Source organism: Myotis myotis, unplaced genomic scaffold (genome assembly GCF_014108235.1).
Source record: "Myotis myotis isolate mMyoMyo1 unplaced genomic scaffold, mMyoMyo1.p scaffold_m19_p_11, whole genome shotgun sequence".
NCBI classification, from domain to species: domain Eukaryota; kingdom Metazoa; phylum Chordata; class Mammalia; order Chiroptera; family Vespertilionidae; genus Myotis; species Myotis myotis.
Window position 1 is genome coordinate 72,463,852 of NW_023416315.1, and position 23,274 is coordinate 72,487,125.

At 39.9% G+C, this 23,274-nt stretch overlaps 1 protein-coding gene across 1 annotated transcript in view; it reads left to right on the forward strand.

Moving 5' to 3' along the window:
* The window catches only part of ASZ1 (ankyrin repeat, SAM and basic leucine zipper domain containing 1), a 77,307-nt gene that overhangs the window by 24,178 nt on the left and 29,855 nt on the right, over positions 1 to 23,274 (forward strand). The window contains exons 3-5 of the mRNA XM_036327076.1: positions 20,949 to 21,060; positions 21,582 to 21,716; positions 23,007 to 23,131. Of these exons, the coding sequence (XP_036182969.1) occupies positions 20,949 to 21,060; positions 21,582 to 21,716; positions 23,007 to 23,131 (372 nt within the window). The remainder of the gene's footprint in view (positions 1 to 20,948; positions 21,061 to 21,581; positions 21,717 to 23,006; positions 23,132 to 23,274) is intronic.

Consider the following 23,274-nt stretch of genomic DNA (forward strand, 5'->3'; position numbering starts at 1 on the left):
GATTTCTCAGCAGAAACTATTCAAGCCAGAAGGGAGTGGCAAGAAATATTCAAAGTGATAAATAGAAAGAACCTACAACCAAGATTACTCTACCCAGAAGAGCTATCATTTAGAATTGAAGGTCAGATAAAGAGCTTTACAGACAAGAAAAAAAGCTAAAGGAGTTCATCATCACCAAACTAGTATTATATGAAATGTTGAAGGGTATTATTTAAGAAGAGGAAGAAGAAAAAGAACAAAAATATGAACAATAAAAAGGCAATTAAAACATATCTATCACTCAAAGAACAAAAAAAATGATTTAAAAACAGCGAACAGATTAAGGGACCTTTGGGACAACATGAAACGTACAAGATCTTTGTCATAGGAGTACTAGAGTAGAAGAAAGTGAGCAAGGTATCATCTATTTCAAAAATTATTGGCAGAAACTTTCCATAATCTGGTGAAGGAAAAAGTCATACAAGTTCAGGAAACACAAAGAGTCCCAAATAAGAAGAATCTAAAGAGGCCCACGCCAAGCCACATCATAATTAAATTACCAAAAGGACAAAGAGAGAATCTTAAAGGCAGCAAGAGAAAAGCAATTTGTTACCTACAAAGGCGCTCCCACAAGGCTGTCAACTGAATTCTCAATCCTGGTGCACTGGCCTGCTGTAATGGGTGTCTTGTGGGACCCAGTGGTGTAGTCTCCTTTATCTTTTGATCTTTGTGTTCTAGAAATATCCCTAGTGTGGATTATATGGACTCTCTTAATGTAGATGGCTCCTGACTGCTTTATCGTTTTCTTGGGTGAACTCGGTCCTCAGGCTTGCTGCCTATGAGGCTCAACCCCAACCACATCGTGGCATCCCTTTTACAGAAGCTGACAGAACAAGACAAGACAGGACTAAACTGAAAACAACACATACACACAAAATAATAGCTAATAATAACCAAAACAACCCCACCCCCAATAATAAAGCATGATAAATGAAAACAGGAAGAAAGGGAAATAAAAAGGAACAGTATAATACAAGATACCAAAAGAATTAGAGCCGAGGCCGAAACCGGTTTGGCTCAGTGGATAGAGCGTTGGCCTGCGGACTGAAGGGTCCCAGGTTCGATTCCGGTCAAGGGCATGTACCTGGGTTGCAGGCACATCCCCAGTAGGAGATGTGCAGGAGGCGGCTGATCGATGTTTCTCTCTCATCGATGTTTCTGACTCTCTAGCTCTCTCCCTTCCTCTCTGTAAAAAATCAATAAAATATATTAAAAAAAAAAAAGAATTAGAGCAGAGGAAGAAAAAGAAAGAATAATGTGAAGGAAAAGCAGGTGGAGAAAATAAAGAAAAATAAGAACAGAAGATGAGACATTTATGTATATATGAAATTATCATAATATTAAAAGGTGATGATGAATAAAATAATATGGAATAGGAAAAGAAACAATGGAGAAATTTAAAATTTTAAAAATGCATAGAGACAAGAAGAGAAGGGATATGAGAGATAAAAGGGGAAGCAGAAATGAAGTCTGAAAAAATAAGCAGAATATTATTTATAAAACTAGAGGCCTGGTGCACGAAATTTGTGCATGGGGTGTGTGTCCCTCAGCCCGGCCTGCACCCTTTCCAATCTGGGACTTCTTGGGGGATCTCCGACTGCCGGTTTAGTCAGACATCCCTCTCACAATCTGGGACTGCTGGCTCCTAACCGCTTGCCAGCCTGCCAGCCTGATTGCCCCCAACTGCCCTCCCCTGCCGGCCATCTTGTGACAGCCATCTTGTGACGACGTGGGGCCACCATCTTTTGATGATGTGAGGGTGTCGTGCGAGGGCCACCTAGGGTTTTATTAGTATAGACAATATTTAAGAGAAAAAGAGAAAGAAAAACAAGTGGAGTTCAGCTCTGCAGATTTCATTGTCTATTGCACATTCACCCTTTGGATCTGCTATTTGTGGCACTCACTGGATGTTGCTCAGATGTTGTCCAAGACTGATCCCTTGGTGTGCCAGTCATCAGGCATACCCATAGGTTCTCTGGTGCAATCAGTGTCAGTCGCTATCCTGCCTGGCTTTTGGCCACTAGTCTTACACTTGGCAGGTATGAATCCCAACCACTGGAGTTGGCGGGCCCTCTGCATCATGGAGATTGCGTCTGCCTCAGGACTTGCCCCTTGACTGTACCCACTCTGAGTTGTTCCCTCTTCCCTTATGGATCTTCTCTCTGTGGAGATATCCAGGAACTGGCTGGGGTGGTTTAAGCAGACTCTTATTGGGGGTAGTGCTTGTAATCTGTAGGAGTTGGGGTTGGCACTTCCTCTTTTTCCCTTTAGTGTGCTGGCTGCCTGTACTCACTGGGGAGCTTGGATTTGCTTTCCTGTAATGCCGCCGAAGGGCCCCGTACACAGCGCTTTGTTTCCCAAACAGAAATCCACCCAGACAGAAAACCACCTGGGAGACACTGTTGCAACACCTCAGCTCTGTCTGTCTCCCTGGCAGTCCCTTGATGCCACTCGGATGAAAAAACAAATATAAAAAAGCAAATACAAAAATCAGCTCCTCTTGGCACTTCAGTCTTTCTGTGTAGCCTGCCACTCTTGGCCAGGGCTTCTGCCCAGGCTCCAACTGGCCAACTGTTGGTGATCCTCACACCATGACAGGATCGAGCCTTATGGGCACAGATTTCTACCCCTATGCTGTTTTCCTTTGGCTCAGATCACAGCAGAATGTGTAGACCTAGCAGAGTCCTAGGTTAGGGGCAGAGCGCCTTCAGTGTGCTTGAGGTGGAAGTGAAGTAGGGAAGTGTCATCTCTCCCCACCCCCACCCCTCAGTCACATAAACCAGCCCCTTTCCAGTTCTGCTCAGTGTTCTCCCAGGGACTGTAGGATCTCTCAGAATCACTGCTGGGTGTACCAGTCTGCTCCCTCTGCAGCTTAGCTCTGTGGTGTGGAGTTTTGCTACCTGTCTCCTACAGTCCCAGATCAGAACAATTGTCCCTAGTGCTGAAACAAAGAGATTGCTCTTTGCCTGGCCTGTTGGGGTTTGTTCTTCCAAGGTGAATCGAATCTCCACTGCTTCCTACCACCCAGTACTACATGGGCTCCCCTTCCCTTCTCTGTTTTTCTGAGTTGGGGAATCCCTGTATGGGGCTTTAGACCCTTTGCTTGCAGGGTGGGAAGGGGCTCCACTGCCATAATATCTTTCCAGCTTCCCAGCTGCACACCTGTGCAAGTTGACTCACTTTCTCCACATCTCCTCATGTCTTTTCTCTGTGTTTCCTGTTCACAATATTTCATATCAGCTTCATTTCATCTGGTTTTTTATGCTGGTTGCCCTGCAGTTCAGCCACAAATCTATTTGGTGTTGGGAGCAAGTGGTAGGAGGTTCCACCTACTCTGCAGCCATGATGGATCTTGTCTCTATATATCTTCTGATGTCATCTTTTTTCTTCTTTGACACAGTCATTTTTTAGTAGTATGCTGTTTAATCTCCACATAGTTGTGTGTTTCTTTACTTCTTTTTTGCAATTGATTTCTAATTTCAAAGCATTGTGGTCAGAGAATATGCTTTGTATAATTTCAGTCTTCTTGAGTTTGTTGAGGCTAGTTTTGTGACCCTACATATGGTCTGTCCTTGTGAATATTCCATGTGCACTGGAGAAGAGATATAATTTGATGTTCTGGGATGGAAGGCTCTGTAGATGTCAGTTATTTTCACTTGGTCTAATGTATCATTTAAGGCTTTGTTGATTTTCTGTTTGATCTGTCAATGAAGTATTAAGATCTGCAACTATCATTATGTTTTGGTCTGTTTCTCTCTTTAGTTCTGTTAGTAGTTGCTTTATATATTTCAGTACTCCTTGATTGGGTACATATATATTCAGAAGAGTTATGTCTTCTTGATGTAGTGTTCCCTTTGTCATTATAAAATGTTCATCTTTGTCTCTTGTTAACTTTGTTATCTTGATACCTTTGTCAGGTACAAGTATGGCTACACCTGCTTTTCTGTGGATGTTATTTGTATGAAGAATCATTTTCTACTCTTTTACTTTGAGTCTAACTTTGTCTTTGCAGCTTAGGTGTATCTCCTGAAAGAAGGCTATGGTTGGATTTTAGTTTTTATCCACTCTGCTACTCTGTGCCTCTTTACTGGTGAATTCATTCCATTTACGTTTAGGGTAATTATTGATGTGTGAGGATTTTCTATAGGAATTTGATCTTTTCTGGTAGCTCTGTGCATCCATTGATTCTTTTCCTTTGTATTTGTGTCTATTGTTTTGTTTGATGGTATTCCATACTTATTTCCTCTGTGTCCTCTTTTCCTACACTGTTTCTCAGTTTTGGCTTTTGTGTGTGTGTGGTCATTATATTTATGAAAAAGAAAGTTTCATATATACAGTAGTCCTTTTTCTTTTGAATGCATCTGGTCTCCATCCTCTTTACCAAATTCAGGCCTTTACTCCCTCCCCTTTTATATTTTTGTTGTCACAAATTATCCCTGTTTATGCTGTAGGTTTGTTAGTGATCTTACTCATAGCTTTGTGACCTTTTGTTCTATGTTTCAGGTAGAATAACCTCCTTGAGTATTTCCTGTCATGGAGTTCTTCTGATGATAAAATCTGTCAACTTCTGTATCTCTGGAAACGTCTTTCTCTTTCATAGTTAAAGGATGACTTTACTGGATATATTTTTCTTGCCTGGTAATTTCTCTCTTTTAGTAGTTTGAAAATTTAGTTCCACTATCTTCTGGCTTGTAGAGTTTCTGCTGAGAAATCCAATGATAACCTAATGGGCTTTCCTTTATAGGTTATTTTCTGTTTCTTCTGGCTGCTTTGACAATCCTTTCTTTGTCATTAATTTTTGACAGTTTTAATACAGTATGCCTTGGAGAAGGCCTCTTTGGATTGAGGTAACTAGATGTTCTATTTGCTTCTTGGATTTGAAGATCTAGTTAGTTCTTTCCATAGGCTTGGGAAGTTCTCCTCCACTATTTGTTTGAATTGGCTCTCTGTTCCCTTTTCTTTCTCTCCTTTGGTATGCCTATAATTCTTATATTACTCATTCTGATGGAATTCACATTGTTCGTATAGAGTTTTTATTTTTTATCTTTTTAAGCTCAAGTCTCTCTCTTCTTCCCTCTGCATCATTTCTAGATTTCTGTCTTCAATATCACTGGTCCTTTCCTCCCTTTGGTTTGCTCTATCTCCTGTGCTTGCTAGATCATTCTTTATCTCTTTTATTGAATTCTTCATCTCTAGGATTTCTGTTTTGTTCTCTTTTAAAGTTTCAATCTCTTGGTGAAATACTAGTTTTGTTTGTTGTTTTCTAAACTCGCTAAATTGCCTGTCATATTATCTTGCCTCTGAGTGTTTTCAGAACTGCAATCTTGAATTCTCTGTCATTTATGTCATATATTTCCATGATTTTAAGTTTGTTTTCTGGAGTTTTATTTTCTTTCTGAGCTCTCTACCTTGGTTATTCATGGTATTTGATGGATTCCTTCTCTTTTTAGGCATCACAGGTTGAGTGGGACTTCTCCAACAGATTAACACGAAAAGGTCTTTCCATTCTTTTTCAGTAGGAGGTGCTAAATCATAAGTTTCTTTTTAACTCTGAAATCCCACTGCTGTCCCCTACAGCCTCTGATGTCAGTGTAACCCTGATGTGTGAGGAAGAGGTGGGCTGTGGGAATCCCCTAGCATTGTTGTTTTGCCTTCTCAATAATGGCAACGTGGGTCCTCTGCTGGCATCCCCCCGTGTCCCGATTCTGTGTCACAGAGTGCACCTGTTGCTTAGGGAGAAATGTAATTCTGTAGTATTAGTTTCTGTTAGTATTAGTGATTCTGTAGTATTAGGTCCCAGTTAATGTGGTCCACGTTCCGACACCAAGGGCAAAAGGGCAATCTCAGGAAGGTTAAGGGGGCGTGGGGAGGAGGCCAGGTTTTGTGGCTTTGTTTCTGTCTGAATTGCTGACTGCTCTTCTGTGCTATGTTCTTGCCCAGGTTTCCTAGCTCAGCCATACCTCGTGCTGTTTACTCCTGCAGGAATGCCCACTGATTTTCTCTCTGTTTCTCCCAGCTGAGAGGAGTGTAAGCCACAACTGGATTCCTCCCCTCTCCATCAGAGCTCCCAGCTGCCAGGCCACATCCCTGGCTCCTATCATACCCACTTCTTTTCACCTCCCTCTTTGCTCTACTTGCCCATCTTTAGATGTTTCAATGTATGGCTCTCTCAGGGGTATTTGTGTGTTGAGCAGGGAATCCTTTGTTGAGTTATAGCTGTTTAAATTGTTGAAACTTGAAGGGAGAAGACCAAGGAATCTCTCATGCCACCATTCCTCTGTCACCTCCTTTAACTTATTACTCCCTAATCTCTAACTTTTATTTCATTTATACAATCTCAACATCATTACTCAGATATATGGTCATTTCTGTCTATGTTTTTGTTTTCCCCTAACTTTGCATTTAAATTATTCCTTCCAGGGCCACATTAATAGTCCATTAAGCTTTCCATAAGAGTCCTATTTGTTTGTAAGTATTTGGGATGGGTGATTAGCTTGTTTAGCACATGCTTATACATCTCATGTGTTGTTTTCTCATTGTTTTTATGTATGAAAAAGTCTTGATTTCACTGTGAGCCACTTGACTACCATGGTACCATACATATTTTTTATTCCTTCACAGTTCTTTCATGGGAAATTTATCATTTTCATTGAATTTAATAGATTTGAAGTAGAATTATCATTTGCCTATTTTATTTGCATAACTGAACTGAAACATATAATTTTAGAAGTAATTCATTAATCCATTTATACCACGGAATTTATGAGGCGTGACTTAAAGCCTGAAGATCTCGGTCCAAATACTGTCGCAACAACTTATCCAAGCTAATACACTATCAAGACTTTTTGTAGTCTTTGAAGCTTAGTTTTTTAAGTGATTAATAGATGCGATACCTAGCTAATAAACAGGGTGGCTATGAGAATTAAAACAAGATAATGAATGTGATGGTACTGAGCATGGTGTCATTTCATGGTAGCTATTCACCAAATTTTACATTTACTTAAATTAATAATGTATTTTCTGTTATGAGAGTCACAATTTCTAAAATGCACATTTCTGATTGATTTATGAAACTTAGTTAATAAGTATATATTTTATTTTTCTTTAGACATTTATTACAATTTTAATGGTACCATTAGCCATATATATACTTCCATCTGCATATTCATAGATATAGTCATCCATCCATCTGTAAATCATTTGGCATATTTTCTATTCTACATTTTTATTGAGATCTGATTTACAAAGTGAAATGTATAGTTTTTAAATGTACAGTTTAAAGTATGACAAATAAATACACCCATGTAGCTCACATTCATTTTTCCATTTCCCTAGCAAGTTTCCTTAGGTCCCTTTCAAGACAATCCCCTAGAGGCAACAACTCTTGTTTTTTATTTTTTTACCCTCTTTTATTTAGTACATTATATGTTAGATACTCTTAGTGTGTGAGTTATTTCACTCAGCCTAGTATTTTTATTTACATTCATGTTTTTATAGCAGTTCAATAGTTTTTATTGCTGAGATATCTTTCAGTGTTTGAATATATCACAGTTCTTTTTTCTTCTAGTTTTCTTTTTGTTATTGATTTCTAGCTTAATTCCACTGTGGCATGAGAACATGTTCTATATATTTCACATCTTTGAAATTTATCAAGACTTTCTTGACGGCCCAGCCTATGGTCAGTTTTTGCAAGTATTCCACATACATAAAAAATAATGTAATTTGGTAGTAGTTGTGTGTAATGGTCTATGTGTATTAATTAAGCCACATTTATTAGTTATGTTGTTCAGATCTTCTAGCTGACTACTAATTTTTTTGGCTTTTTCTGTTAGCTACTGTAATATGTATTTTGGTCCACTTTTGCTTATTTGTTTAAGGCCACCATATTCCTGATACAATGACTTTTTATTCTAATGCAGTGTGATTTTCAGTAAATGTAGTAATACTTCTTTATTGCAATATGCTTTCTCTCCTATTAGAATAGCTATATCAGCTGTCTTTTAGCTTAGTGTTTTTGTTTTGATGGTATATCTTTTTTCAACCTTTCCATATGCTTTTATTTAAAGTAAACAATGTATAGATCACTTTTTAAAATCGAGATTTATTAATAACTAGAGGCCTGGTGCACAAAAATTTGTGCACTTGGCGGGGGAGAGGGGTATCTCATCCCGGCCTGTGCCCTCTCATAGTCTGGGACCCCTCGGGAGATAACGACCTGCGGGCTTAGGCCTGCTCCCGGGTGGCAGAGGGCAGGCCCAATCCCTAGGTGCAGCCCCTGGTCGGGCTCAGAGCAGGGCCGATTGGGGAGTTGGTGCGCCGCCCCCTGTCATGCACAGATCAGAGCGGATCGGGAGGTTGCAATGCCACCATTAGTCACGCTCAGGGTAGGGCCGATTGGGGGCTGGGGCACCGCCCCCTGTCACAGGGCAGGGCCGATGGGGAGGTTGCGGCGCCACCCCCTGTCACGCACAGAGCAGGGCCAATCAGGGGGATGGGGCGCTGCCCCCTGTCACTCACAGAGCAGGGCCCATCAGGGGGGTTGGGGCTCTGTACCCTGTCACGCACAGAGCAGGGACAATCAAGGGGTTGGGGAGCTCCCCCCTGTCACGCACAGAGCAGGGTCGATCAGGGGGTTGGGGAGCTACCCCCTGTCACGCACAGAGCAGGGCCCATCAGAGGGTTGGGGAGCTACCCCCTGTCACGCACAGAGCAGGGCCGATCAGGGGGTTGAGGAGCTCCCCCCTGTCACTCAAGAGTAGGGCCGATAGGGGAGTTGGGGCACCGCCCCCTGTCACACGCAGAGCAGGGCGGATCACGGTGTTGGGGTGCCCCACCCTGTCACACTCAGGGCAGGGCCGATGGGGAGGTTATGGTTCTACCCCATCACACACAGAGCAGGGCCCATGGGGGGGGCGGTGTTGGGGCGCCGCACCCTGTCACGCACACAGCAGGGCCGATCAGGGGGTTGGGGCGCCGCACCCTGTCACACACAGAACCGCAGGGCGATCAGGGGGTTGGGGAGCTCCCCCCTATCAGGCACAGAGCAGGGCTGATCAGGGGTTGGGGTGCCTTCCCCGTCACGAACAGAGCAGGGTGGATAGGGAGGTTGTGGCCCCACCCCCTGTCACACACACAGCCGCAGGGCGATCAGGGGGTTTGGGCGCTGCCCCCTGTCACACTGATCCCGGTGCCGGGAGGCCTCACGGCTCCGCTGATCCCAGTGATGGCAGGCATATTACCCTTTTACTATATAGGATAGAGGCCTGGTGCATGGGTGGGGGCCAGCTGGTTTGCCCTGAAGGGTGTCCTGGATCAGAGTGGGGGTCTCCACTGGGGTGGCGGGCCAGCCTGGATGAGGGGATGATGGCTGTTTGCAGCTGGTCACACACCCTTCAGGGTGGGGGTCCCCACTGGGGTGCCTGGCCAGTCTGGGTGAGGGGCTGAGGGCTGTTTTCAGACTGGCGGATAACTGAAGCTCCCAACTGCTCCTTTTTTTCTTTTTTTTTTTAATTCTGGGCCAGCTTTAGCTCTGAGGCTTTGCTCCAGCTCTTAGGCCTCCACTGCTGAAAGCAGGTATCTGGTTTGTTTCGGTTCTATAATCGAAACTCTGTATCAACTCCAGCTCTGAGATCCCGACTGGCTGAAAGCAGGTTTCTGGGGTTTTGTTTAGCTTCTATATTTGTAACAATGTTTCAGACTGCAAGCTCAGAGGCCGGCAGCGGCAGGCGGGGCACGTTGGTTTCCTCCGTCACTGAAGCAAGCAAGCCTCATGTTCGCTTCAAGCTGCCTGGCTGCCGGCTGCCATCTTGGTTGGCAGTTAATTTGCATATCGCCCTGATTAGCCAATGGGAAGGGTTGCGGAGGGATGGCTAATTACCATGTTTCTCTTATATTAGATAGGATAGTTTATTTTAATGGAAATATTTAGTCCATTTGTATTTAGGGTGCATGCTGATATATCTATTCTGTTTAGTTAGTATTCTTTTGTCCAAGGTTGTTTTTGGATTCATTTTTTTATTCAGTTTCTATCTTGCTAATTTCTCTATTCTTCTATTATTCTTTGAGTGGCTATTCTGGAGATTATAACATGTATTCTTATTAGAGTTTATTATAGGACTCAACAAATGCTAGTTTTCTACCAGGATCTTGGCTTCTCATGTTCTTGCTGCCTTAGTTTTTCTACAATGCCTCAAACATAGTTTGTATTTTACAGCTTTTATAACCTTTGTTAGTAGAAGGGTTGATTTAATAAAACTACTCTGATAGTTGGAAATAGATGTCCTATTTGTAGCTTTTTATCATTGTCAAATTTATAGTTTTCCATAAATTTCCCTGCTAAAGTTGATTAAATAGAATAAAAACAGCAGATAATACTGAACTACACAGTAAAAATCTGACATGAATACAAACCATTTTACACGTGGTACAGAGAAATGAAACATATATCATTATGAAGGTACATTTTTTTCCCTTGCCAGACTGAGAATTTTGTTTCTCCTTTTTCCATGTATGCCATCTAGTGGAGGTTTTGTAGAAATGAAATAACAAGAAAGTAAGATGAATGAAAGGCTCTTTATCATCCAAAAATAATTTTTTCAATTATGGTAACATATATAAATCTTATTCTTTTTAACCCATTCTTAGCCATTAACAATTTTGAGGAAATTTGGTAGATGGATAAAAATACAACTTAGTATCACTAGTAAATTCAGCTGGGTTTTGTTAGGCAATATATGCTAAGCACTAGAAGATAAAGATTAAAGATCCAGTCCATTCCTGAAAAATTTGACAGTATAGATAACAAAACTTAAAGGCATTTATAACATAGTAATATTAGAGGTAGAATAAGGTGTCTCTAGGAATCAAAATTAGGAGAATTTAACTGAGATGAAGATGATAAATGGAAGAAGCTTCCTAGAAGTATATCATTTGAACTGAAGTTTACAGAATGAATAGAAGTTAGCCAACTACCAGTAACTATGGTAGAAAAAGATATTCATGCCCTGGCTGGGGTGGTTCAGTTGCTTAAGTGTCGTCCCTTGCATCAAGAGGTTGTTGGTTCAATTCCTCCTGGTCAGGGCACATGCCCGGGTTGCTGGCTCAATGCCAGTAGGGGACATGCAGGAGGCAGCCAATTGATGTTTCTCTAAAATAAAATAAAAACATATTAAAAAAGGAAAAGAGAAAATTCAATGTGGGTGCATGTTTAGGCAGAGAAAGAGCCCATTTGATTCAGGTAATTTGTAACTTATGAAACCAGATCATATTAAATTGGTGTAGAAAATGAGCAAAACTCATATTCATCATTGGCTAGGTAATAACCTGTGTAATCTATGCTTAAAAAATGAATTTAATCCTGAAAACTATTGAACAATTATAATAAGAATGAACATACTATTTTATAAAGGTTATTTTGACACCGAGTTGAGGATGAATTGGAGCCAAGAGGTTCAATTAAAAGGCCATGGACTACATATTCAAAATTGAAAATAGCAAGTAAATTTGCCTGAATTTGAAGAATATTAGTTCTGTTTTATCAAGATAGTTTTCAAAATTTTTATTTAAAATTTTGACAATGCAAGGTTTTTGTTAAAAAAATTTTTAAAGTATGTAACTTAGAAAGTGAAGTCTTTTTCTCCTACTCTTCAGTTTTTATAGATGGTTGTTATTTGTTTTTCCAGAACTTCTTCCATGTGTTAGCATTTTTGTTTTGTTTTTAAATGGTATTATACAGTACATAGGGTGGGGCAAAAGTAGGTTTACAGTTGTGAGTTTGAGAAACAGAGTTTATTCTTGTATTGTTATTTACTAGAGGCCTGATGCACAAAATTCGTGCAAGAGTAGGCCTTCCTACCCCCAGCTGCTGGCGCCGGCTCCCCTCTGGCACCTGGACCCGGGCTTCCCTCTGGCCACCAGCAGGCACCCGGGACCCTGGCTTCCCTTGTAGCCCGGCTTCGTCTGGAAGGTCGTCTGGAGGGAGGTCCGGAAGGAAGTCTGGTCTAATTAGCATATTATGCTTTCATTAATATAGATTATTATTTTCCATATGAACAACTGCAAACCTACTTTTGCCCCACCCTGTATACTGTATTGCAATTGGCTTTTTCAACTGGTCAGTGTTTCATGGGCACTATACTTGTCTATATGTATAGATATAGTTCTCTTTTTATATTGGCTGCATAATATTCCATTGTATTGATATGAAATAATTGCTTAACTTCATATTTTACTGAAGAACATTGGGGTAGTTTTCAGATTTTTAGTATTACAAAACAGTGTTATATTGAGCATCTCTGGCAACTTGTGTAGGTTTTCTATAGAACACATTCCTAAAGTAGGGTTGCTGACTCACAGATATGTTTATTTAGAATTGTGATATGTGTTGCCAAATTGTCTTTGAAAAAGTTGAATCACTTTATACTACTTCCAACAGTATTTGAAAGGACCCACACAGTGATATCACTGGATATTTTTGATATTTAAAATTTTCCAATATGATTTATTAATAATGATACTTCATTTAATTTGCATCTTTTCAGTAATACTTAATTGATGTCTTCCATGTTTTTGTGAGTGGTTTATATTTCTTTGTATATTAAGTGCTTGTGAACTTTGCCATTTTTCTATTTGGTGGTTCCACATATTTCTTAGTGATTTATAAGACTTTTTGTATACATGGACCTTTTAGCTTATGTTTTATGTGTTGACCTGTTATTTCTAGTTTGTTTGTGTTCATGTTGATATTGTTGTTGCTTTTTAGTTTTTATGTTAAATTTCCATCTATCTTTTGAGAAAAATTGTCAGGAACTAACTTCCCCAAAAGTTCTGGACTCAGAGAGTTTAACAGTTTACTTCTTTAAACTTCAAAGGAATAGATTACACTAATATAACTTAGGTAGTTGCAGAGCATAATGAATGATCAGAGCATAATGAATAAATCAGCAAAATGAATGTTATCAGCAAATTAAATGAATACTATCTAGTGATTCAAATGGGATGCATGTTAACTTTAAAAAATGGTTCACCCCCACCACCCCCCGCCTGGTGGTTCAGTTGGTTGGAGCATGTTCTTGTATACCCGAAAGGTTGCAGGTTCCATCCCTGGTTTGGACACATAGGGAGGCAACTAAATAAATAAACATATCCTTGGGTGAGGATTAAGAAAGAAATGGTTCAATATTAGGGAAATGAATTTTATAAAAATAGGTCAGGAGATATTGGGAAGAGGTGAGGATTCAAGAGTAAATACAAGAAAATAAGGTTGTTATAAACTTTCAGATCAAGAGATCAGAAGTAAGGGTAGGAATTTGATAGAACAAATAGTACCTGATCACTCTGACAAGGCTAAAAATGAGACATGGAAGCATGTAATTACCATGGGAGCATGGTAAATAAAAAGCACAAGAATAATGTCAGAAATAAGTTTAACCATGTTAATAAAAAAGGAAAGTAATATAATTGGTAAAGCTCACTGATTAAAACATCCTATCTAATAAAAGAGAAACATGGTAATTGGCATACGACCGCTACCCTTCCCATTGGCTAATCAGGGTGATAGGCAAATTAACTGCCAGCCAAGATGGCAGCTGGCAGCCAGGCAGCTTAAACTGAACATGAGGCTTGCTTGCTTCAGTGACGGAGGAAACCAACGTGCCCCGCCTGCCACTGCCGGCCTCTGAGCCTGCAGTTTGAAACATAGTTACAAATATAGAAGCTAAACAAAACCCCAGAAACCTGCTTTCAGCCAGCCGGAATCTCAGAGCTGGAGTTGATACAGAGTTTCGATTATAGAACCGAAACAAACCAGATACCTGCTTTCAGCAGCGGAGGCCTAAGAGCTGGAGCCTCAGAGCTAAAGCTGGCCCAGAATAAAAAAAAAAAAGAAAAAAAGGAGCAGTTGGGAGCTTCAGTTATCTGCCAGCCTGAAAACAGCCCTCAGCCCCTCACCCAGACTAGCCAGGCACCCCAGTGGGGACCCCCACCCTGAAGGGTGTGTGACCAGCTGCAAACAGCCATCATCCCCTCGTCCAGGCTCGCCAGGCACCCCAGTGGGTACCCCCACCCTCATCCAGGACACCCTTCAGGGCAAACCAGCCGGCCCCCACCTGTGCACCAGGCCTCTATTCTATATAGTAAAAAAGTAATATGCCTCCCAGCACCAGGATCAGCGTGACAGGGGGCAGTGCCCAAACCCCCTGATCGCCCTGCGGCTCTGTGTGTGACAGGGGGCGGGGCCACAACCTCCCTATCCGCCCTGCTCTGTTCGTGACAGGGGAAGGCACCCCAACCCCCTGATCAGCCCTGCTCTGTGCCTGAAGGGGGGAGCTCCCCAACCCCCTGATCACCTTGCGGCTCTGTGTGTGACAGGGTGCGGCGCCCCAACCCCCCCACCCACGGGCCCTGCTCTGTGTGTGACGGGGTAGAGCCATAACCTCCCCATCAGCCCTGCCCTGAGTGTGACAGTGGCGGCACCCCAACCCCCTGATTGGCCCTGCTCTGTGGGTGATAGAGGGCGGCGCCCCAACCCCCTGATCCGCCCTGCTCTGTGTGTGACAGGGGGCGGTGCCCCAACTCCCGTATCGGCCCTGCTCTGTGAGTGACAGGGGGGAGCTCCTCAACCCCCTGATGGGCCCTGCTCTGTGCGTGACAGGGGGGAGCTCCCCAACTCCCTGATCGACCCTGCTTCGTGGGTGACAGGGTGGCGCCGCAACCTCCCCATCGACCCTGCCTTGAGTGTGACGGGGCAGTGCCCCAACCCCCCAATCGGCCCTACCCTGAGCGTGGCATCACAACCTCCCGATCCGCCCTGCTCTGTGCATGACAGGGGCTGGCGCCCCAACTCCCCAATCGGCCCTGCTCTGAGCCGGACCAGGGGCTGCACCTAGGGATTGGGCCTGCCCTCTGCCATCCGGGAGCAGGCCTAAGCCAGCAGGGCGTTATCTCCCATGGGGTCCCAGACTGCGAGAGGGCACAGGCCGGGCTGAGGGACCTGCCCCTTCCCCCTCCCCCCCCCCCCCCCCCGCACAAATTTTTGTGCACCGGGCCTCTAGTAGTAATATATTAGCTAAAACCAAATTCAGTGAATTCATAATTAAAAATAGACATAATGGCTGAAAATCAAACAAAATTATGTTATTCATTTAGCAAATATTTATACCAGGTAGGTACCAAAACCCCCAAAAAATAAGTACCTCTGGGGTAGTCAGGGAACAAAGATGGTGACTTCAGATTTGATTTTGAGTTTTCTTGGGGTACCCAGGTGGTAGTGACAGATAAGATCTGTAGCTCAGGAGCAAAGCCTGGGCTAGAGATAATGGATTCAGCAGTCAACTGTATGTTGAGAATAAAGTCATGAGAGTAGGTGAGAGCCTTCAGGCGTGTTGTTTATGTAGTGAACAAAGGTAATGGTAGGACAGAAGCCTCTGAAATACATAGTTTTAAGTTCTAGAAAAATAAAAGGAGTCCGCATAACCTTTGTCAAAGCAATCATGTATTAGAAGTAGCAGGCAAAAAAAAAGTGCATGGAAGAAGAGAATTTTTTACATTAAATATCAGGAAATAAATAAGATGAAAACTAATATTGGAAGTAAAATTATCAGTAGCACAAATTACCATGTCACTTGAGTAGATTAGTTATAAAGTTTTATAACTTACCTGAAGAGTTTATAACATTGTCATAAATAAAGAAGCATTTTTAAAAATGAAGAGCTTACTTAGATTTCATTAATCTATAGCAAGCAGACTATTACAGAGGTTACAAGTCTCTATAGATGCAAAAGCACTGGGAGAATTATTCTCTCCTCTTTCAAAACTGTCATGCAACATAGTGGCAGAGTAGGTGGATGCTACACTCACCTCTTCCTAGGACCAACTAAATTATAGAAAAAAAATCCTGAGTAACTTAAGACTAGCTGAAGAGAAGTCTTATAACCAAGGATTTAGAGAAGCAACATCAAGACTGATAGGAAGGGTGGAGTCATGAAAAGGGCTGGCCTTACACCTCCTGGGTCAGCTGAGATTCACTCTGAGAAGTGTGGGGTCTAAACCCCGAGCCAGGTTCCTCAGCCCAGAGCATCAGAGCCTAGAAAAGGCACCCACATAACATCTGGCTGTGGACAGCAGCAGAGTTTCTGTCCACCAGAGAGAGATGGTAGTCCACTAGAGACACAGGGCTAACACACAAAATTTCATTCACAGCCAGTCACCCAGAGCTCCAGTAGAGGGAGGGCAGAGTTGACTAGAGTCATGTGAGGTAAGATTGGGCATTATTCCTCTGGGGAGGGAGCTGAAGGAGACAGCTGCCAGTATCTCTGTACTGAGTCATTCTCCCATACTGCAGGAACCATATTTCTTGAGCGGAACTCTCCCCTTGTATTGCATGAGCCGGGAGAAAGCAATAGTCTTACCATCTGGACTCCCTCTCACCCCACCCTGTTAAGCTTACACCCTGCTGAGGAGTACAACCAGGAGACTGAGCTTAACAGGAAGCTGACAGGCAGAGGTGGAACTCTGGCTGCCTTGGGACTTTTGATGAAAGGCCTCTGGGCTTGGTGCTAGTAAAAGCTGGCCTTGGTGCACAGCTTGGTCCTTCCCATGTGTACCCAAGCCCAGCAAAGGCAGCCACAGATTGTGGATCACTTGTTGCTCCAAAACAGGTTGCCAAGGGCCAGTCACAGATAACATCTTAACATTGGTACGCACCCTCCCAAGAGACTCAGAGCCAACACACCCAATGGTCAGCTTCAAACAGCGTCAAAGAAGGATCTAATATGCTTCACAAGAAGGGTATCCAAAAGGAAATCTCAGCAAGGGCCATACCCTGCTGAGGTGAATTTCACTTCTTGTGGGTAACACCTGCACAGCAGCTTGCATACATGGTCACGGTTGAGCCTCAACGGTCAGCCAGCCTGAGACCCCATCCCACACACAAATGGGCCAATAGCAATCAAAACTCAATTACAAGAGGAGGGCCCACATAACCCACACAAGGGCCATTCCTGGTGATCAAGGAAACTGCACTGCTGGATCCCACAGAACACCTACTACATAAGGCCACCCAATGAAGACAAGTAGTCATAGACGATCTGATACATAGAAACAAACATAAAGAGGCAGCCAAAATGGACAAAGAAAAAGGCCTCAAATGAAAGAACAGGATAAATCTCCAGAAAAAAGAGCTAAAAGAAATGGAGGCAACAATAGGTTGCATAAAGCAGAGGATCCAATTTGGAAAACAAGTTAGAAAAAAACAAACAAAACAATCAGAGCAGCACAAACTAAAAAGAATTTTTAGAAAATGAGGCTATGCCCTGGCCAGTGTGGCTCAGTAGTTGGGCATCAAGTCATGCACCAAAAAGTTGCTGGTTCGGGTGAGGATTTAAAAAAATACACCAATGGCATATTTCACAGAACTAAAACAAATATCCCCAAAATTTATATGGAACCACAAGAGACCTTGAGTAGTAACAACAATATTGAGAAAAGAATATTAAATTTGGAGGAGTCATGCTGTATGATATCAAAGTATACTACAAAGCCATATTAATCAGAATAGCATGGCACTGGCATAAAAACAGACATATAGATCAATGGAATAGAAGAGAGAGCCTAGAAATAAACCCAAGCTTTTATAGTCAAATAATAGTTGACAACGAAGGCAAAAACATACAATGGGGTAAAAATAGTCCATTCAATAAATGGTGCTGGGAAAATTGAGCAGATATGTAAAAAAATTGAATTAGACCACCTTCTTACACCATACATAATAAACTAAAAATGGATTTAAAGACTTAAACATTAGACTCAAAACTATGAAAATCTTAAAAGAAAACATAGACTGTAAAATCTTGGACATTACTAATAGTAATATATTTTCTGATATATCTCCCTTGGCAAGGAAACAAAAGAAAAATAAACAAACGGGACTATATCAAACTGAAAACTTTGCAAAGCAAAGGAAACCATCACATAGACATAGACCACAGTGTGGTGAATGCAGGGTAGGAGGGCAGGGGTGGGGGGTTGAGGAGGATATTGGGGTGATAAGTGGCAATGGACAACAGAGACTTGACTTGGGGTGGTGAATAATAATACAGTGTATAGATGATGTGTCGTAGAATTGTGCACCTGAAACCTATATAATTTTGTTAACCAGTGTCACCCCAATGAATTCAGTAAAAAAGGAAAAAAAACAGTTTAGAAGTTGAGTAATATATCTTTTATGTAATCTAGATCCTATTACTGATAGTTTGCTATTCCATTCAGTAAGTTCAACTTTTCTTAGAAGTTAGAAACTAATACAAGCGTTGTAACATTTTAGTAGTGTTCTGAAGCTTTTTAGTAAGCAAACTATATGTCTAGTAGTTTTCTTATCTAAGAGGAAATAGGCATCTATAAGAAGCCATTTATACCCATGAAAATTTACAAACAAAACTATATCCCTGCTGCTTTCTGAGATTAAGAGAAATTTGGAAGAACCTCAGTTTTCAGTACAATTTCAGAACAAATTTTAGTTCAAATTCAGAAAATTTTGATTATAATTTTCAGTAATAAGGTTCAATCAAATGGGACACTTACACTTTTATGTCACCTTATTTGGATACTCTGCCAGAGTATCACCTCTTTGAGATTATACTTTAGCCAGCTTACTTTAGTTAGGTTACCAATTTTGCTATATTGTGGAATGAGTTTATGAAATTTATCCTGTGTTTCATGATCAAATATACAAAAAGGGGACATATGTAATATTTTCAACAATGAAGATTTAAAAAAATAAAAGGATATGGTGACCTCGGTCCCACAACCACAAGGAACTAAATTTTGCTAACATCCTAAATGAGCATGTAAATGAAACTCTTTCCTAGGGGTTGGCCAATATGATAACTGTTTTGAGATGCCCTGAGCACAAACCCAGTCATGTGCCATACTTGAAAATTTGACCTACAGAATTCTGATTAGGAAATGGGTGTTTTAAATCACCAAGTTTGTGATCATTTATTATGTAACAATAGAATACAAATATACGAACAATTCCATTAAAAATAAATTAATCAATTAATTAAATTTTAAATTTACTGGCATAAATATTCCCTTATACTTCAAACTCTGGAGACTCTGTACTGATATCACTTCTCTTATTCCTGACATTGGTGATTTGTGTCACCTTTTTTTATCATGATCAGTTTGGCTATATTTTATCAATTTTATTGATCTTTTCTTAAGAATCTAAAGAGAAAGAAATGTACAATATGAAGATTTAGAGAAAGGTAGAGGGAACAGCACTTTCACAGTCCCTGAAAGGGGGATAATTTGGTATTTTCATAAAGAATAAACTGGAAGTGGCCAAAGGAGGAATCATGGAGAACAATTCTGAGACTTACACAATAATATAGATCAGAGAAAGATAATGATAGCTTGGACTGCTTATAATGGCTAACAAGATGTGAGAAGTGGTTAGCTTCATAATATATTATGAGGTAAATCCAATAGGACCTGCTGATGTCTTATATATGGAGTGATGGAGAATAGTCACAAATAATGCTTAGTCTTAGGCCTGTGGTTAATGGTAGCTTTGTGAAATAGGAAAGATTGGAAGGAGCAGATTTGAGCTATTGTGGGGAAAGTGGGATGGAGGAAAGGCCTCAAGAGATCTGATTTATACTTAGTGAACATTTTGAATGATTAGTTGACTCAAATAAATTTTTTCTATTGTATATATTTTCTGTTTGCTTAAGTTATCCAGGAAATTCACTCTTCATCATGTAAAAATTGTCTAATGAAAGCACTGTATAGGAGATATTCAAGGTAAAAGAGGCAATGTTTGGCAACTACATATAGTTTCCAGTAAAACATTAAAGTTGTAATATACTGGGAAATAGAAGAAACAGATAAATGTGTAAATCTTTTTGTGCTAAAGACATTGGAGTGCAGTGATTAGAGTTAGGTTGTACCTTATGTTAATAAACCTAATAACGAAATATTCTGTTTAAGGTAGTGTATATAATGTGAGTAACCATGAATTTCTTTAATGAGATCAAAATAGCGAATTCTGAAATTCGTTGTTCCTTTGTGAAGTTCTTTGTATATAAATTAGATATTTGAGTTGACTCCGGAAGATTAGGCCTAGAATCCCAGACCTCCTTTAAAACAGACCACAATATAAGTTCATCCCAAATAGAACTGATAGGACCTATTTGGTGTCCTTTGTAATAGGTCCAGAGGATGACTAATTTCTAGAGGTAGAGGGATTCAACCTGTAATTTTGGAAAATGATACACTAGAGGGAAACCACTATGCTCTCCCCGAAAATAGTCTCAGAGAATTTGGCTGAACTATTATATTGATCTCTTTCTTGATTAGAGTAATCCTCCAAGTCAGGGTAAAATTATTTCAGTCGTAAACGGAAGTAGAATTCTTTCAGTGGTAAACTGAAGTAGAATTGTAATAGAATACTTTACGAAATAGAGGAAGTCTTAAATTTACATTTTTATTTCAGCAAACTGCTATATAAAATACAATGTACAATAAGTTTGAACATTTCTCTGAGGACAGGGACCTTTTTTGTGTTACTCATTACTATATTCTCAGCATAAGCACAGTGTGGCTACTCTGATATGTTTCTATATGAATATGTAAATTAATGAAACTTCAAATTAGAAAGTGTGGTTTATTTTGTGATTTTTTTCTTAAACGTGTTTCATCACTAGAGGGTGCTGTGTGCGCATGCTATACTTTTAAGTGTTCGTTTTTTTTATTTGCCAGAGATTGGATTTTAAATAATCTGATTTATTAAAAGCTTTCATTTCTCTTTTTGCTTTCAAAGCAATACTGATGGTATTGTGTATTCATGAACTTGAGTAACTATTAATGGAAGCATTAACACAAATGTTTCTTTTCTTCCTCCTCTTTAGAAGACTTATGACTCCAATCATGTATGCTGCACGAGATGGTCACCCTCAGGTGGTTGCTCTCCTTGTTGCTCATGGAGCAGAAGTTAATACCCAGGATGAAAATGGTTATACTGTGAGAATCCATTACACAATGTTCCTTTTTATTTCTAATACATTGATATAATTATTAGTATTAGGCCACAAAAATGTTTGAAATAAAAGTTACAGAAGGGCTAGGATATAATTGTGGTTTTGATGAAGAAAAGCAACAGCTGAAATATAAAAAAAGGAATTAATCTGTCTCTCTTGGTCCTCACCATTGACAAAGAAGCTGTAACACACAACAAAACCTGGGCTCCAGAATACACTTAGAATTCTTTTTTTATAGAACACAATTCAGTAGTTGGCAGATAGGCCATTTTATTATATAACATCACTTGAATGTGTAAAACATGTCTTTTATACTGAGTACTAGAAGTTTGCTTTGCAATTACAACTTTGGAAATATGTTTACATTAAATTGTGAAAGGAAGAGATTGCATCATTTCATTAATTAACCATGTTTACTTTTTTATTTTATTAATTGTTCTCTTCCTCTCATATACAGTTCCTCTTTTTAAACAATGTTTTCCTCCCCGCCTCCCGCTTGTCCAGGCTTTAACATGGGCAGCACGTCAGGGTCATAAAAATGTAGTTTTGAAGTTGCTTGAACTTGGAGCTAATAAAATGCTACAAACCAAACATGGAAATACACCAAGCGAGATTGCAAAAAGAAATAAACATCTAGAGGTATTCTTTTATATATTAAACTAAATTTTCTATGGCATGTTATGTTGTCACTTGTATTCTAGAGTAAATGCTGATAACTAAAGCTCTGTGAAACTTGAAGAAGAAATTTGTAGTTTTTTTCTTCTAAGCTTCGAAGATTTGAGGACTTTTAATTAGTTTATTGCATTATTAAATCTAGGGTATGTGACACTGAAATAGAACATTAAAGAACATCAAAGAACAATACTAATATGAATGATTATTTTGAGTTTTAAATTGTTTCTTAAAGTGAGATTTAATTTTGTATTTTGGCTAATTATGTAGCATAACCTTGAATTACTAAAAAGTTATATTTTAAAACTAAGGAATTTCCCCATATCTTTTTGAGGTATCGAGTTGGGATTTGTATACATTTAGCCATGCTTACTACTTTCTACCTACTTAACCATGTATGTAAAGTACTACCTTAGTACTCAATCTGAGTTATTTACCAAAATGGAATTTTTCGTTTTGTTTTATATTGTATGGAAAATATTAATTAGTACATTCTTTTGTTTTTTCTATTTTTAATTAGATGTACTTATTTTCTTTTCTGGTTATTATTCTATTTTATTTTTTTAAAATATATTTTTATTGATCTCAAAGAAGGGAGAGGAAGAGAGAGATGGAAACATCAATGATGAGAGGGAACCATTGACTGGCTGCCTCCTGCACATTGGGCTGAGCCCGCAACCCAGGCAGGTGCCCTTGATCGGAATCAAACCTGGGACCCTTTCGTCCACAGGCCGATGTTCTATCTATTGAGCCAAACTGGCCAGGGCTCTGGTTATTATTTTAATCAAGGAAATATTTGCTTAATTTATAAAAAGTTATCCTCAGGATAGTAAATTGTGAAAGTTCAGTCCCTCTCACCTTGGAAAAAAATTCTTTTTAGATCAGCGGTTCTCAACCTGTGGGTCGCGACCCCTTTGGGGGTCAAACGAACCTTTCACAGGGGTCGCCTAAGACCATCGGAAAACACATATATAATTACATATTGTTTTTGTGATTAATCACTATGCTTTAATTATGTTCAATTTGTAACAATGAAAATACATCCTGCATATCAGATATTTACATTGCAATTCATAACAATAGCAAAATTACAGTTATGAAGTAGCAACAAAAATAATTTTATAGTTGGGGGTCACCACAACATGAGGAACTGTATTGAGAACCACTATTCTAGATATAAAATAATCACATTTAGTTTCTTTTAAGTAATAGTATATAATATTATTAGCTGTATTTGAATGGTTCAACTTTTTTCAGATCTTCAGCTTTCTTTCTTTGACTTTAAATCCATTGAAAGGAAAGCTTCAACAGCTAACTAAAGAAGAGACTATTTGTAAACTATTGACAACGGATTCTGATAAAGAAAAAGATAGCATATTTAGGTAAAAAACCTTTTTATTGTTCAACAGAATACCTATAATTCAGTAAAAATTGTGCATGACTTTATTACTTCTAGTAAATGTGATATATGATATCTTAAACTTATAAGAATTTTTTAATATCACTTAGAAATGTTTGTTTTCTA